This window comes from Phaenicophaeus curvirostris, chromosome Z, assembly GCF_032191515.1.
Source record: "Phaenicophaeus curvirostris isolate KB17595 chromosome Z, BPBGC_Pcur_1.0, whole genome shotgun sequence".
Taxonomy (NCBI): Eukaryota; Metazoa; Chordata; class Aves; order Cuculiformes; family Cuculidae; genus Phaenicophaeus; species Phaenicophaeus curvirostris.
Genome location: NC_091431.1, coordinates 21,222,255 through 21,239,868, shown reverse-complemented (window position 1 = coordinate 21,239,868; position 17,614 = coordinate 21,222,255). Strand labels below are relative to the sequence as shown.

Genomic DNA, 17,614 nt, shown 5'->3' with positions numbered 1-17,614 from the left:
TGTGGAATGCAGTATATGAAAGCTGCAAAAGTAGATAGCTACATGGCTATTCCTACAGAAAAAAAGCACTCAAAGTAGTTTTCCTTGTCATCATCAGCAGCTGAAAGCAAATTCTACCTTTAATGTTTGAACTCTTACTTCTTTCAACCACGATTCATGCCAGTCATTTTATAATTTTTAGTATATTGCTTCATTACAATTAAGATGGTTATGATATTTACAGGGGAAAAAAGCCACCTAAAGAGCTTGTACAGTCTTACACTTAAACAATGGCAGCATGCTTGTCCCTATTTCTGCCTACGTATTCTTCCTCTTTTCCCTTGTCAAATGCTTTCACTATTTTGCAGCCTTTCTGGAGAGCAAGGTTTAGCATTTCCTGAAGAAAAACATCCAGGATTAACACATGTGTATAGAGCTTCTGTTGGTTTCTAAGAATTGGCTTGCCAGATAGCTATCCTAGCATGCAGGTGCAACCCAGCTCCACCAGGAGCACTTTGGACAGAGTCCAAAGCTGACTAAAGCATGGGAGCTTTTCCACATACTTCAATGAACCACACTTTTCATGCCCATTCCAGAAACACTGAAAGCAATGGAAAGATAGCAACTGACTTGAGTTTGCTTCCAAAGATGCATTTTAGCACGCAGCACAGAATGAAACACCAGCAAATAAGAAACAGATGATGGAGCTCAGGTTTTGTGTTTTTCTCATTTATTTTTCAAAAGCATTATATGAGAGAAGGTCTAAGTAGGCAAATCCACAGCCAAGGAGCAGCAGCACTGCCTTAAACTGGCAGAGCGCTTCTGCACAGGCACCTCCTCTATTTCTGCTGAGAGAGCAGATTGATATTCCAAGCACCTCTGCACATACTTTAGCACTTGGCTGACTTAAGATGTTGACCAAGTTGACCACAAGAGCCATAGCATTTACACTAGCCTTGAGCTGCTCTGCACCAAACTGCTGGATCCTTTTGGCAGTGTTACATTAACAACAGGATGTCTGGATGTAACAGTGAAGTATGAATGAAGAAGAGAGCAGAGCTCAGAACTGACCAACAATTGAGTCATGGCTGTACACAATGCAAGTTCCACTTTAGTCTTTTTCCTGTACTCCATGCACAAAAGGGTTGGGAGCACTTCAGGTAAGTTTTAACAACTTTGCCCTGGAACATAAAAAGGGTCTAGCCATCTGAGTCTCAAAAGTGTAAAATGGCCTTAGAAGCCTACACCATGTTCAGAAAGCAATGGAAAGACATAAAAACAAGCAAAGAGAAAAAGCTAGAGATAGCATTTTAAGAAATGTAAAAGAGAAGCAGAAAGAAAAAACACGAAGGGGAAGAAAGTGAAGAATAATAAAAAACCCAGGAAGTACTGATTGCATGTCAAGGGAAAAAATGGCATTTTTTAATTTGAACAGCCTCAATGTAGCACAAGAAAATAAAGGAAGTTCATACTGGCAATGCAAGGAAAGGAAGCAGAATACTTCACTCTGACTGATTTTAAGCACTCAATCAAATAAAAAAGGCCACAACAAAACCGCTAAGATTCATATTTATAAGTAATTTTATCCAAAATGAATGGAACAACTTCACTGTGAAAATCCAAAAGCAAGGTAACAGCATGGGATGATCTGATAGAAAACTGAGAACACCTACAGTCACTTCAAGAGGCAAAAGTTAACAGTATTTCATGTAGTAAAAAATGGAAGAACAGCAGGAATCCAAAATCTCAATTTTGGTATTTCACATACCACATATTCCTACAGACTACCTGCACAGGAAGAACAACAACGTTAGCAAGTAGTGAAATCTTTGCCAGCACCTATGGATCTAAAAAACCATAGAATCTACCTTTAATATACAACAGCATTCTCATATCCAAACGTGGACATGAAAGGAATGCAGTGGAAATAGACGTCTGTATGGTGCCCCATCTACACAGTCATACCTAAATTACTATTACACTAGTAATAATATATAAGTAAATCTCATAGTGTGTCCGCATGGGGTGAAGAAAGACAGCATTTGCAAAGTCCCTATACCACTTAAATGCCTCTTAAGTGATGCTGCCACCCTGAAAACTTTATTCAGAGTACAGACACAGAGACTGGCACAATGAGTCTATCAGTAACACTGAAAGTTACTGCCTTATCCAAAAGAGCATTCACAGTCTCCAGTACAATGAAATGCAGTAGTGAAAATGCAGCTTGGTACATATCTGCATACTCTGGGATCATACACTCAGGAGAAAAATATACAGTGAAAACCCATCACAGAAACAAAACGAAAATCCAAGTAAATGATGTTGTATTATATGCAGGTATTTTCAGAGCTATAGATTAACATATATGCCATAGCAAAATAACGCTAAAATAAGACACTTAAACAAAAACAGACCAAAAAAACACCTGGACACGTCTAAGGAAGTAGTAACTGAGCAGCAGTTGAGAAACCAGAGGAAGAAGTATCTATTAAAGGAAAGAAATCAAACAATTGCTTCATTCTTTCAGAGTGAACAGAACTAGACCATCTAATACTTGTATTTGCATGCCTATACAATGAGGGATAGAGATGGAGGGAGAAAACACTGTTCAGGAAAAGCAATTGTTTGAGTACACTGGAAAAAGAGATTATTACATTTGCATGTAACTAATAATTAAATAGCTCAATGACCAAAAGGAGACAGTGGGAGATAAAAACGAAGGCACTACACATCCCTGCTAAATCCACACAGGAACATCAACCAAACTCAAAAGAAACTGGGAAAGGGGATGTTTGGCTCCTGAGATAAGTTTAAAAAAAGAGAGAATGTATAAATAACAAGAAGTGCTTAAAAACACTTTGGTGGGAAAAGGGAAAGTAATAACAACACAGGCCTAGGACATTACAGATCTGTGAGTCAAAGTCCTAAAACCACTGAAAGGAAAGTGTTTGGGATGCTATTTAATTTTCTCTGAATCCAGATACATTAAGCGATTTTTACCAAGAATGACAGAGAATTCCAAGGAATTAAGAAAATCAATAGACAAACGGTTTCCTCTGGATACAAACATATTTGTGAAGCCAAGTAAAGAAGCAACGTTATTCCAAAAAATACCAGTGAACACAAAATGTATAGCCAAAAGCATGGAGGATTGAATTAATTGTTATTATTATTACTGTTGTTGTTGTTATTACTACTTCAAAAGGCATAAGTGTGGAAATTATGCGATTTAGGAACATAATCCCTTCTGTAATTCAATGTCACTCAAAATTACCAGCTCAGTGAGTGGTAGGATAGCATACAGTCATGAATAGAAACAGCTTGAAAAGTGGGAAGGTGGTAAAGCAGTGTGTCATACAAAGATTGTCAAGACTACACACATTTGTTCACTTCATGCCATGCAGCACTGACCTGGAAGGAAGAATACGTGGGAGGGTGAAATGTGCTGGCAATGCACTAAGCTGAGGGGAGGGGAAGATAGAAGAGCAACAAAATACTCATGAAGAACCTTAGGGAACCATAGAGTACAAGAAAGTGTTATTCATTGCATCTTCAAAATCAAATACGAACCTACTCTTCTACCTGAATTTTGATATCTACTTAAGAACCTTAACATTGCTAGGATGTTGTAAACAACATATAACATAAACAAGCTTTGTGTACCTGTTTGCATACTCCAAAAGACATAAGAAAAGAGTAATCACAACAGTAAAGTAAATAAAGGCCCGGAATAAAATTTCCACTTAAAGGATTTTTAAAAAAGCAAAAGCAAAACAAAACAAACCCAAAAATCTTGTTGGAGGAATTTATTTCAGCATTATCTGTAAAATTTTTTTTTGACCATTTTGTGAGAAAGATATTACACATACGTCTAATGGTCACAAGAGGAGAACCAGAAAGATACCTGGACTACACAATCTTTTTTATTCAAAATAGGTGAGACACTATACCCATGTTTCCTTTTAACTGCAAATTCCCTTTTGAGTTATGTGCACACCTATGTCCAAATGAAGTGAGACAGCATATATGCTATGTAGTTTCTTGTGCTAGTATCAGAATTTCATCTAAGAAGAAAAAAATAATAAATAATTTTATTATTTGAACCCCTTTAGACAGAGAGAGTCTCATACCATTGTCTGCTGTAGAACCTTGGAAATTCATAGCTGAGATCAAGGAGAGAGCGCTATAATACTCCATATAAGATGATGCTAAGGAAGCAGTAAGAATTGTGTAAGATTTCGGAAGGAGGAACATAATTGGTGAAATAAGTTACGTCATCTTATCTCCATCAGAAGAGAAGGAAGGATCAGGTCAACAGCTTCCCATACCCTCCTGGTTTTGAGTATGCAGCGCTTCCAGAAACTCATACTAGCAGTGTCTTTCAAGCAGGCACAAGATGGTTATGAACACTGCCTGAACTATTACCCTGCTCTGCTAATGCTGTGATTTGGAACATCAGTTTTAGGAGGTCAGGAAACACTTCATCATATAGCCATTTAATTTCTAGTTATCCCTTCTCATCCATCCTTCCCACAGCACAATTTCTTTCCTGGCTTCAACCCAGTTTAACTTTCCTGCAGTTCTTTAGGTGACTTGGCCACTTACTAGCCACATTTAGGCTGCACACAACCCTCTCATTATAAACTAGACTCTTCCAGTAGATGCTTTACCACTTGCAGCCTTTGCAAAACCAGTGCCAAGCTTTCTAACCCCACCAGTTGCTTTCCTTATTGCCATTTTCACATAAAACACAGAGATACTGCATGGAGAGAGCACGGCACTTCCCTTCCTCTGGTATTCAAGTTTCTTCACCTCTGTTTATCTACTACTTTCTGTTTGAAGAACATTGCAGGCTGAGAATCTGCTGCCACTGGCTTACACTGAGTGAAGAGTATATATGCTGGTCATGTTTCAACCCAATATTCTTATAATTTGCTACTCATGGAATAACTTTCCATTGTCTAAAGACAGGGTTACACTCAAAATCAAGACTTCTGCTACATGTCAAAACACGAGGGTCTCCATGTGCTTGCTTACCTACTTCCATAAAATGCATGAAATAAAAAGTTCTCTAGATAGTCCTTATTCTGTAGAGCTAAACTCAAATCTCAAAAATGGAAGTGCACTTACAAAAAAGAGTCATACAAACATAAACGGAAATAGCTTTAGCAAGACACTTGTTTAATCAAAGAGATTTACTGGTAACAGGTTCTTTTCTGAATTTACAAACATTTCCTACTTTGATTCTTCACTCAGACAATAATCAACCAAACAACTTTTTTTTTTTTTTGCACCAGTAACCCAACCATCTTCATGCTCTTATGCTCCCTGATTTCCTTCTCATTTAAGAGCAAGTCATCAGACATTTCTCAGGAGCACTCCATATTTTCTTCACTACTGCCCTAGTCTTTTTTTTTTGGTAATAATTAGAACACAAAGCCACAAGCACACATTCTGTTGTCACCGAAGCATTCGTTTGCATCTAAGCTTGAAATGAAGAGAAGAAAGAAATACAGCTTTATCAAGTGCTACATTTTTGCATTCTGCCCCAAAATTAGAGTGACAATACATGGGTAATGAGGATCCATTCACAGAGCTCAGGAACTTGTAATTTGTTCTGGAGATCTGCAGCACACGCTTTGACATTATTATTGTTGTTGTTATTATTATTACCAACAGAAAGGCCTCATCTCTATCACCAGCTCTGGGTGATCTTGGATCACCTCAGTCTCTATTTTCAAACACTGGTACCAAAACATAGTAACAATGTTCCTTAAGAAGGAATAAAACCAGCTATAAAGTCACTCTTCAGGCTGTCAACTATGATGATGACATATGCCCACTTCAATAAAGCTAAAATGAACAAAGGAAGTTTACTTCTCTGTCAAGCACCAAATCCCTCTAGCAGGTTTTAGATCAAAAGAAAGTAACTGGAGTCTCAGGGGACAGGGACAATATCAGTTAGCTTACACAAGAGGGCTACTAACACATGGGAGTGATAGCCTCCAGAAATGTTCTGTTGCACAGCATCAGTGAAGTCATACCAACCACAGCAACAGCATCCTTTTTACTCTGTATAGAAAGATCACAAATTCCAGGGACAGCAGTAGTACATCATAACAACTAAGCAAGCATCACCCACCACTTCGTTCCCTATCCTGAACATAAAAATCATAGCCAAAAGAAAGCAAAAAACTCAGGGAAAAAAACCAAAACCAAAACCAAACCAAATCAAAAAAAAAAACACCCAAACCAGGAGCCTAGATATGATTCCTTCTTCCCACCATGCATGCAATCAGGTAATTCCTGTCTGTCTCGAAAAAATCCAGAAGATGTCTCTTCCTTAATTTCTTCCTTGACCAACCAAAACAACTTATGCTGTCTTCTAGGCAAGTTGTCCAGTATCACATCAATCCCACCACAGCAGGCTGGTAAAATTCATAAAAAGACTAGCAGCAACCTTTTCCCAGCTGCATGAGCTCTTGCCTCCATTCTGTTGAATCTCAGCTTTGTCTTTACCCATTCAGTTCCAGCACAAAAAGATCAGGACCAGAAAACAGTGCAATGAACAACAAGTTGACACACAGACCCCCCACCCCAGCCTTGAGCACAGCCAATAACAGAATAAATATCTCCCTCTGTTCCACTAGCCACAAAACTTGTCTCAACACACTGCAGGAAAAGGCCAAAAGCCAAACAACTATACACAAGTGGAAGAGAGCTGTAGAAAACAAGGTCATACCCAGAGCCCTAAGTCCTTGAAATAGCAAGGAGTTTGTTCAGTAAACTTGGATGTGAATAAGCCCTGCATTTGTTCCACTAGTCCCTGCCAATCTGATGCAGAGGAAAGGTTCTCATCTGATCCAACATCTGATAACTAGTTTAATGCTGACCACAAGAAATAAGACATACCAAGTACTGGAGAGTTTTAACAGGCAATGTGGCCACTATCAGCACCTCTGGGAAGGAAAGACAGGCAAAATCTGAGGGGACTTGCTCTAGGGTAGAGAAAGAAGGAACATAGCTGGGGGGAAAAAAAGGCAGCCTGCAAGGAAGAAAGGTTAATCTTATACTTTGGAGTGAGAAGAAGCATGCAGCGTCACTCCTACAGGGCATGAAAGCAGGCAGAACAGGTAGACAGCTCTTTGCAGCCTGACTGTAACTAGAAAAGCAGAAGCATGGTCTGTTCTGTAGTTTGCAGATCACAATCTTGCTTCCTTAACATAGATGCTATCCTTCCAACTCACCTTGCAATTAAAGCAATTAGGTATTGAAGCTTTGCCTGAATTTGCCCTGCAGTCACTACTGGCTCTCTGCCTCCCCAGTTCAACAACAGTCAAAGAAAAGCATCTCCAGCCTTAAAAGAGGCCTGTCAAAACCCTTCCCCTAAATAAAAGCAAACCCCAAACTAAATATAAAGGCTATTCTGCTCCAACAGAAGTTTTCCATGCTGTGAGTACTCTGACTTTTGTGGTCTTCCCCAGACAGCAGCAGCCATAAAACACCAAGATACAGCAACAATGAGAGAGAAACAGCACAAAAGGTGAAGAATAACGGTCTTAGGAACTTTCTGCCCTGACTGGCAGATTAGAAAAATATCTCTTATTGAGAGCAACACTGCATGTGAATAAACGTCTGCCACAAACTATGGTATGGATTAAAAAAATATTAATATTGGGGTAGTACATCTGAGTGTATAGAAAACTCCCCTCTCTTCTGAAAGATGGGAGGGAGACATCTGCTTTGGGGCTGAGTGGATCATTGTAATAATCCTGCCTCATTGGCACCAGCTGATAGAACTTTGCTGAGAAGGCTGCTTGCTTTCCAGTGCTTTCCTGTCATTCTGGTACTACATGAAACTGCTTTAGCAAACCTGCTAGAGGCCCTCTGAACCCCTCAAGATCTAATCTTCCAGGCAGCATAGAAGATACATCCTGATTTTGCATTATCCTCTTTTAAGAAGTGCACACAAATGGGAAGGGATTCATAGTTCTTGAAAAACAGTTCCAGAAAAAGGACATAGTTAAGAAGTTTTGCACCCAGCCCAGCTCTGTTAAGCAAGCATAAGTATTTATGTATCTGTCTCTAGATAAGGTAAAGTTCTTTTCTACTGGCAAAGGCTAAAGTTCAGAGAAAGCTGGAACAAGGCACTGGGTGTTTCACTTAGTTTTCAACACATTTCCTGCTGCAAGTAATTAAATTTAATTAAGATGTTGACATACCATGTACTGGGAAACTCAAAAAATCCTCCTAGTTCCAACCCTGCATGTGTTTTGTGATGTACGCTGGTACTAATGATAGATTCCCTTTGGTTTGTACAACAGTGAAAAAGCATGATCACTGAGCTTCAAGGGCATACACAAAGTATGGTGCTTTTTACATTTCAAGAACTAGTTACCACTAAAAAGGAATGATCTTGTACAATAACAGCAAGACGGAGAAGACACTAGAAGCCACATACAGTTTACCACTTACAGTTCACTGTTTTATTTGGACAATTTAATATTCTTAATCTGTAAAATAAAAAAACCAACTACTATTTTGAATTACTGCACACAGTCACGATACAAAGAAATTTATGAGGCTCCAAATCTGTCAGCCATATGAATAAAGCATAGTATTTTGCTCTTCTAAGCAGTATGGCCAAAACAGTTATTTTCACTGAATAAAGAGCTACTTGAAAAAGAGGAAATACTAGCCACAACAATTTAGGGCAGCTGTTTTAAATAATCCCAATAAGCTTTTGCTGATGGTGAAGTCATAACACAAAAATATTTATCAATCTATCAAGTAATTCTGGTTTATGGGCTTTATAACAGTAAATTGAACTCATGGACTTCTCGATTTGTACAATGAAGGCAGTCCACCACCTTCACCACCCCTGAACAGAAGCAAACATGCTTAACACTAGTTCTTACACCAGCAGCATCTGTTGCCATGTGCTTTCTCCTTAGCTCATGATCACAGAATCACTAGGTTGGAAAAGACCCACTAGATCGAATCCAACGATTCCTATCAACCACTAAATCATGCCCCTCAGCACCTCATACATCTGTCTTTTAAATACCTCCAGGGAAGGTGACTCAACCACCTCCCTGGGCAGTCTGTTCCAGTGCCCAATGACCCTTTCTACGAAAAACTTTTTCTGATGTCCAGCCTGAACCTCCCCTGGCGGAGGCCATGCCCCTTTGTCCTGCCCCTGTCACCTGGGAGAAGAGGTCAGCTCCCTCCTCTCTACAACCTCCTTTCAAGTAGTTGTAGAGAGCAATGAGGTCTCCCCTCAGCCTCCTCTTCTCCAGGATAAACAGCCACAGCTTGCTCAGCCGCTTCTCATAAGACTTGTTCTCCAGCCCCTTCATCAGCATCATTGCTCTTCTCTGGACTCACTCCAGAGCCTCAACATCCTTTTTGTAGTGAGAGGCACAGAACTGAACACAGGATTCAAGGAACGGTCTCACCAGTGCCGAGTACAGAAGGAGGATAACCTCCCTGGACCTGCTGGTCACGCCGTTTCTGATACAAGCCAAGATGCCATTGGCCTTCTTGGCCACCTGGGCACACTGCTGGCTCATGTTCAGTCGCTGTCAACCAACACTCCCAGGCGCTTCTCCTCCAGGCAGCTTTATAGTCAGTCTTCTCCTAGTCTGTAGTACTGTGTCACTTTGCAGATAATGCCTGTTGCTGTTGTTCCTATTCCTCTTCTCTAGTGTTCAGTCACACATTTTTGGCTCTCTGCCTCACTTTCAACTCTTCCTTTCTGAAAGTGACCATAGCCTTCTAATGTTAGGCCTTGGCAATGCACTGTGTGGGATTTCATTGCGTTGCACTTAAGTCAACAAGAACAGAGCTGACCCTGCACAGGAAGCACTTCTCTGTGATACACAATACTCCAAGTGGCAGCAAAGATGCAAACGTTATTGATAGGTTAGAAAGAACAGCAATAGTCACTTAGGAATTAAGACTACTCCCCTCAGGGGAGTGGCGGGATCAACAGCCCCACTGAAGTGCATCTACACAAATGCGCGCAGCATGGACAACAAACAGGAGGAAGTAGAAGTCACTGTACAGCAAGAAAACTACGATATAATTGCCATGATGGAAACATGGTGGGACAACTCACATAACTGGAGTGCTACTATGGTTGCTTATAAACTCTTCAGGAGGGACAGGCAAGGCAGGAAAGGCGATGGGGTATGTTGAAGAGTGTTTCAATTGCATTGAGCAAAATGATGGTGATGACAGGGTTGAGTAAGGCAGATATCATGGTGGGACTTTGCTATAAATAGCCCAGCCAGGAAGAAGAGACTGATGAGATATTCTACTGGGAGAAGTCTCGCAATCGCTAGCCCTTGTCCTTGTGGGAAACTTCAACTTACCAGATGTCTGCTGGAAGTATAATACAGCAGAGATGAAACAGTCTAGGAGGTTCCTGGAGTGCATGGAAGACAACGTCCTGACACAACTGGTGAGTGAACCAACTAGGGAAAGTGCTCCAGTGGATCTGTTGTCCATGAACAGAGAGGGCCAGGTGGGAGATGTGATGGTTTAAGGATGCCTGGGGCACAGCAATCGCAAGATGCTAGAATTCTCAGTTCTAGGAGAAGTAAGGACGGGCGTCAGCAGAACAGCCACCTTGGGACTTCCAGAAGGCAGACTTTGGACTTTATGCAAGGCTGTTTGGTAAAGTTCCTTGGGCTGCAGTTCTGAAGGGCAAAGGAGCCCATGAGGGCTGGATGCTCCTCAAGAAGGAAATCCTGGCAGCACCAGAGCTGGCCAGCCCCATGTGCTGAAAAACGAGTCAGTGGAGAAGAAAACCAGCTTGGCTGAGCAGAGAACTTTGGGTGGGTCATGGTAAAAAGAATGAAGTATGTGAGCTTCAGAAGATGGGACAGGCATCTCAGGAGGACTATAAGGATGAAGTGAGATCATACAGAGAGAAAGTCAGAAGGACTAAAGCCCAACTAGAATTTAGATTGCGCAACTCTGTGAAAGATAATAAAAATATATTTCTACAATTACAGTAGCAACAAAAAGAAGGGCTGTTTAGCCTAGAGAAAAGGGGGCCGAAAGGAGGTTGTAGTGAGGTGGGTGTTGGTCTCTTCTCCCAAGGACAAGAGCAAATGGCCTCTAATTGCATCAGAGGAGGTTCAGATTGGACGTCAGGAAAAAATTCTTCACCAAAAGGGTTATCAGGCAGTGGAACAGGCTGCCCAGGGAGGTGGTTGAGTCACCATCCCTGGAGGTATTTAAAAGACGGGTAGATGAGGTGTTCAGAGATATAGTTTAGTAGTGGACAGGTACAGTTGGACTCAATGACCTCAAAGGTCTTCTCCAACTAATGATTCCATGATTCTGCTCCATAGGATGAGGGTATCATCAACAAATTCATAGAACCCTTCTGGGTAGAGATTAACATGAATGAGTTCTGATTCTTACAAAGATTTTGATATAACTTGGAAATAGATCTTGTTAAGGGATTCACCCAATCTTCCTAGCAGTTTTTAGTATTTCAATTTACACAGAATTTTTACTGTTTAAGTTCTCAACAGTGTTACGCCACAATTCAGCGTAAAGGGCTAACAAGTAAGTAAATACATAAAAAAAAAGTCAACCACACAAACACAAATAACGAGTGAAACAACACCATTTCTTTCTTCCAAGAGGAAAAATACTATGAGGAGAGCAAAAGGACAGTTTGCCACAATGGTCATCTCATCATCTCAACAAGAGTTGGTACTACAAACCATTCAATGCCCCTGTGCTATGCAAACCAGAGAAAAACTGCATTGCTGATAAACATTTGTTGGGTTTTTTTGGCTGCTTGTAAGAAAAAAAAAACAAACCAAAAAAACCCAACAAACAAACATCACCACCCAATCCCCCAAAAATTCATTGCTTTACCTCTAGTAAGATTAGGAAACAATTAAAATAGGTACATTCCTTGCATACCAAAATATCAACCAACATGTACGGAGGGGTACAATACAAAACGTAGCATCTTCCAATTACATTTCTGCAAGAAAGTCTTCTCCTGACTCACTGAGACTGACATAATCCCCTTCTAACACTACTGCCCTGAGAAAGGCATACAACCACTACAGTGGTTATCATGCTTTCTAATAATGACGTAGCTGCCAGACACGGGCCTACCTAAAACGTTCAGCACCTACTCTACTTGGGGGTTGCAACTAGATTGGGGGTTGGAACTATATGATCTCTAAGGTCCCTTCCAACCCTAACTATTCTATGATTCTACTTCAACTTTACTTCCATAAAAAGTATATGAAGCACCAAAAACATCTCCAGGATATACAGATGAACACGTCAGATATGGTTGCTCCTACCAACACATAATTAAAAGAGATGAATTGTAGACATTTAAGTATATTAGTATATTTTAATGAATGTATCAATCTAAAAGAACAGAAGAAACATTTTGAGAAAGGCACCTCAAGGAACAATTTCTGCAGGGCAAAAAAAAAAGCATCAGTAGAAGTTCTATTGTACTTTTCTCTCAGAGTAGTTCTCTTCAGACATGCACTATGTTAGTACAATTCAGTACCCTTTCGCGTTTTCTCCATTTTTCAGGGCAATATGAGTCCTGCTACCTCCTCAAATCTCCCCAAGCCATCAGAACAAGAACAGACCCTTCCTGCAATCACTTGAATTATACTAGCCTACTGCATACCTATCAACCTACAAAACAAGTTCGTAACCTTCTGTCTGCCTTTCACCCCAGCCCTAATTCAATTTTGCATCCCCAGTGAATTTACTAGATCACAGCTCATACTGCAGGTTACTTATACAGACCAATACAGGCAAAATGCAACTAAGCTACAACATATGAGACCCATTTAATATTGGCTCCAGCTGGACATAACAGTGCCTGTCACACAGACCTGCATTTCCTGCTGCTGGGACCAGTTTTTTATCTAGTCTTTCACATCATTTGTAGCTTCCAGGCCTAAGCCACAGACACTGTCATTTCTTCCCTTCTAAAAAACAATAATAAATGATGTCATAAGAGCATCTATCACTAACCTGATCTGTAGCCAACCTTCTAATGTAAAAAAAAACCTACTTAAAACAGGTTATTCCTTCTTCAAGCAATGCTGAAAACATTAAAATGATTATATGTACAATTATAATAAACACCTGTACTCGTCTGACTAGCTCCCCAGTGGGTGGCTTCTTATTGTAAAAGTGACTTAACCATTAACCCTGTTTAAAGATGATCAAGCTAATTGGGACAAATTCTGCCTTGGTTTCAGGCTGCAATACAGATCTAGGTATCACATATTTTTGTTAACAGAGTCATCCTTTTATATATTTTTATGAAGAGTTGCTAAAGGCTCTAAAATTATCTTCTGCAGAGATCTGCACATGAATTTTAACTTCACTAATCATGACTTTGAGATCCTGGGATAAGCAAAAAAAGGTAGTAAATGAACCAGCCTTTCCAAATTCAAATACTGCCCTTCTGCATCTCTCAACGCACCATTGCTACAAAAACACTACTAACACACAGGAAAGACTAGGGCAATCTCTGAAAATTAGTCTCCACTTCTTAGTCAGTAACGGAATATTTTTTTAAAAAGCAATAAAAAAGGAACAGAATATATCACAAGACGTACTCTGCTTGTTGGATTAGTTTAAGCTAACATTAGCAAAAATAAAAGCTTAGTTACTAAGCACTGTCCCGGACAACTCTTTGACAAAAGGTAGTCTGAGAACAGCTGGTCAGAATCTTTTTACAAGATTTTGATTCTGACGCCAGAATTGACTTGCTGAACCATAAAATATTATTCATGTTTCCCTTTGTCTTCAATAAAGTATTTCTGCGATTATTACTTTTTTCTTTAAATTCCCTTCTGACATTTTATGCACTTGTTTCATATCTGTCAGTCTTTCTCATTTCACAGTTTTTTCTGGTGAGAAAGGAAAGAACAGAAGTAAGGAGACAACAACAAAAAAACCCTCAGAACCTCTCAAACTTCTGGAAAAAGCTATATTTTTTCCCTTTTCTAATACTGCCTCCATCTATGCAGCTCCTTGAATGTTTGTGGGTCTGAATCCTTTATTTGTAGTCAAATACATCTTCCTCCCATGTAAACGCAACTCATCCAGGAATTAAGACTTCTCTTCCTGAAGACCAGCTCTTTTCTTAATTGGCAGGAAGTGACACCTATAACATGCCTCATAAGCTACCACTTAAAAACCCTTAACAGATGCTGTGATACCACACAACATCTCTTCTGTGAGTCTGCATTTTCTCTGTTAACAGTGTCGTTTCCTCTGCTGCATCCCAAATACCTTCTACATACTCCTCCAGCACAAGGGGATTAGCCGCTTTCAAAGAAAGCATCGAAAAAAGTTCTGAGATTATTCTTCCTGCAGATACAGCTTAATATCTGAAGGTACTTTTGGTGCCCTCTGTAGTCAGGACAAGAAGAATACATACTTTTACTATCACTACAGGTTCATATTTTAAGCTTAAAAATGTAGTTTCACTTAAGTTCTCTACTAACAAGATAAATGGGTGTTTTTCAGGAACATGGATGGAATCAGATGACCCCTTTCCCACTTGCTGTCAATAGAAGCTCTGCCTTTGAAAATTTTCTGCTATTGAAATCTCTGCCAAGAAGTAAAGCCAGCACCAACACATTCCAAAGTCAACTGCTGACAGGATAAGTTAATGTAGTATGAACTGGTGAAGATCTAAAGCAGGTCTCTTCCTACAACATCATGATTATTCCTGGTTTTGATGCAACTTCTGTTTTTTCTTGATGATCAAATGAAGCTGCTTTTTGGGTAAACTGCCTGCTGTAATTTTTTTTAATAAAAATATCAAGTGGCACCTTAGACAATTGAATTCTTGCTCTGAGGCACCTCTTACCATTAGAGTCCTCCACTTCTTCAGCAGGAATGTGGTTCTTGGAGGTATGGTGGGCGTGTGAGGCTGCAAAGTTGACAATGCGGGGTCTTGGTAGTGTCAGTGCTTTCCCATGCACTTTCAAGGAGTGCTCTTTCAGCTGGCTGATTGTCATGGTGGAAAATGAGCAGGAGGAACATTTGTAGGCATGTTCACCTGGGTGAACGAAATACAGGCAAGTCATCAGCTCACAAAAGAAACAAAATGGGGCCCCCATACTTCTCTTACTGAACTCGGCAGTAAAGTTCCCATGGGCTCCTCAGTGCAAGACTGATCCCAAAGAGAACAAGCCATACACATCTCCTCGATGGAGCAGTCTGGAGTTTGTGTGTACAGACACCTGCTTTAGACCAAAATATCACTTTCTGACAGCTGCAGATCCTTGTAAAGTGACCGATGCCGAAAAACAGAGACCAGACCCGTAGCATGCCTGTGTTGCGTGGTATGAGAAGAAAACAACTTTGGGATGAAAATGGAGTCACTTAACTATAGCACTCCCAAATTTCCTTGAGACCACAGCAACCAGAGAGGGTGAAGTCATCTCCTTCTGCATGCAGCAAATCCAACATCATTATTAATGAATTAAAAAAGACACTTCAAAATGCTAACCAACGTCCCTCGAAAGAAAAAAGGGGTGGAGCATGGAAAATTTACATTCGGGGAAGGTCACATTTTCCTTATGAAAATCTTCCATAGAACTGGTAACCAGGTCAAGGATAGTTTACTACAAGAAATGAGCATGGCAAACCAAGTGCAGTGCATATGTGTAAAGCTATGTGGAAGTGTGTTATGAAAAAGCACTAGAAGAAGCAAAAGAACAGAAGTAATGAACAGTAATGAATTTAATTTTGAATACGTTCCAAGCCACAGAGACAGCAAACAAGGGGAAACAAATCCTGAGACAAGATTTGTTTTGCAAAATCTTGGAGGTAACTGGAACACAAAGTGAAACTGTCCCAACACAAACAATATGATATTTTACAGGTGCTAAGTTATTATTTTGGAAGTGCCACTTCCATGTACAGGAGTAACACTGGCCACATATGAGTTGTACATAAAGTGCCAAAACGAATATAGGAGTGAAATATTCATGAGCAGTAACAGAAGAACAAGAGTTCTGGTAATGAACAAAACTTAACATTTTCTCCATCTCTCAACAAATTTAGCAAACCAGGTTCTCAAACAGCATATTTTTCTAATACCAGAAATAAGTGAACCAAAAGAGAAGGTAAAAACACACGTATTGCAGCAAGTCAGAGTAAGCATACCTGAAATATTAGGAACCATCCTACATAAAAATAACTCCTGCCCCCCTCTTCCAGAAAAACTATGCTAATTATGGGGTCAAAATACAAAATTTTAAAAGGCCTCTTTCGGTACACCTGAAAAAGAACAGATCACTTAAGAGTCTGAAATGGTGAAACAAGAAATTCTCCCACATTTTTTTTCAAATGGCACTCCTCACTTGCATATTACATCAGTTATATATTAAATTTTACAAATAGAAAGAAAACATTTGGTTTTGTATGGCACGTATAGCAAGTTGCTCAATGGAACAAGATAATATAAGGACAAAAGAAACTCCAAAGAACAAGATATCAGTGAGACATGGATATACGTCTTAATGGTTTGTCATTATAAGAGAATCCTGAATGGCAGTAGGCACCAACCACCCGTTAACTTAAAAGCACCACAAGACATTAAAGCAAACAGCACAATTGCATATTAAGCAGTCTAGACATAACTAATATACCCACTATTCAGCCATAACAGTTCAAGTGGATATCAGCATGAAAGGATATGTTTGATTGCAGAGGAAAGGCCACAGTTTGGCTTAACCGAAGCCTTCTGCACTTTGTTGACTGCTAGTATTGCATGTCATAAAACAATGGCATCAATACACATACAAATAAATAAATCAAAAAATGTATATGGTGGGTCTCAACTCCCAATATGCATTCAAAGCATTATGTTCTAGATTATACATAAACCGAGCAGGGCCAGTACTCTGTCTTGCAATTATCCATTTGTTCTTGCAGTGCATCTAGTGTCATGAGTAATGAAGCAAGGACACTGGAAAATGCTAACAAATGCCCCTCAAAAATGTGTAAGCGAAAAAAAAAAAAGAACAGGTGAATAAGTTCAGATGAAAATAACAGACAGCCCATTTATAGATACTGTGTACTGTTCTGCTCCATGCCAAAGGAGATGGCACATACTGGATGACAAACATACAAGAAGCACTGACTGGTACCAGCTGCTAGGCAAGAACACACTTTACAGTCCACTGAATTCCGACCCATCCCCAGAAAATACGGGAGAGGGGCAGACTGAGAAAAGACTTCAGAATTCAGGATTTTACTGAATTTTAAAGACCTCCAGGAGACTTAAAAAAAAATGCAGGGGGACTGAAGTTTCCACTTCTAAATAAACTGATAAAGAGATGATTGATAAAAGACAAAAATGATAACACAAGAGAAGTCTGAAGAACCACTACGTTACTGAAAAACTGAGGAGTATGAGGAAAATTCTTAGTATTCTTCATAATATGTTTATTAGTATATACTTCTGAAAGATTGACTTAAGACACAACAAATCAAAGCTCTGACTGAAGAACATACAAGCAATTTTCCTGTGGTGTATTTTGTTTTGTAGGAATGGACTGAGCCAGAAACAGATTATAAGCCTTTGGAAACCCTACTA

General features: G+C 39.7%; 1 protein-coding gene across 6 annotated transcripts in view; it reads right to left on the bottom strand.

Annotated features, from left to right (window-relative positions):
- Positions 1 to 17,614, bottom strand: part of ZNF462 (zinc finger protein 462) — a 94,776-nt gene that overhangs the window by 23,752 nt on the left and 53,410 nt on the right. For 5 of the 6 annotated variants that reach the window (XM_069880006.1, XM_069880003.1, XM_069880005.1 and 2 more), the window contains exon 7: positions 14,876 to 15,067. The exons of the other annotated variant lie outside the window; for it this stretch is intronic. In XM_069880006.1, coding sequence (XP_069736107.1) covers positions 14,876 to 15,067 — 192 coding nt within the window. The remainder of the gene's footprint in view (positions 1 to 14,875; positions 15,068 to 17,614) is intronic. 6 annotated transcript variants of the gene reach the window in all.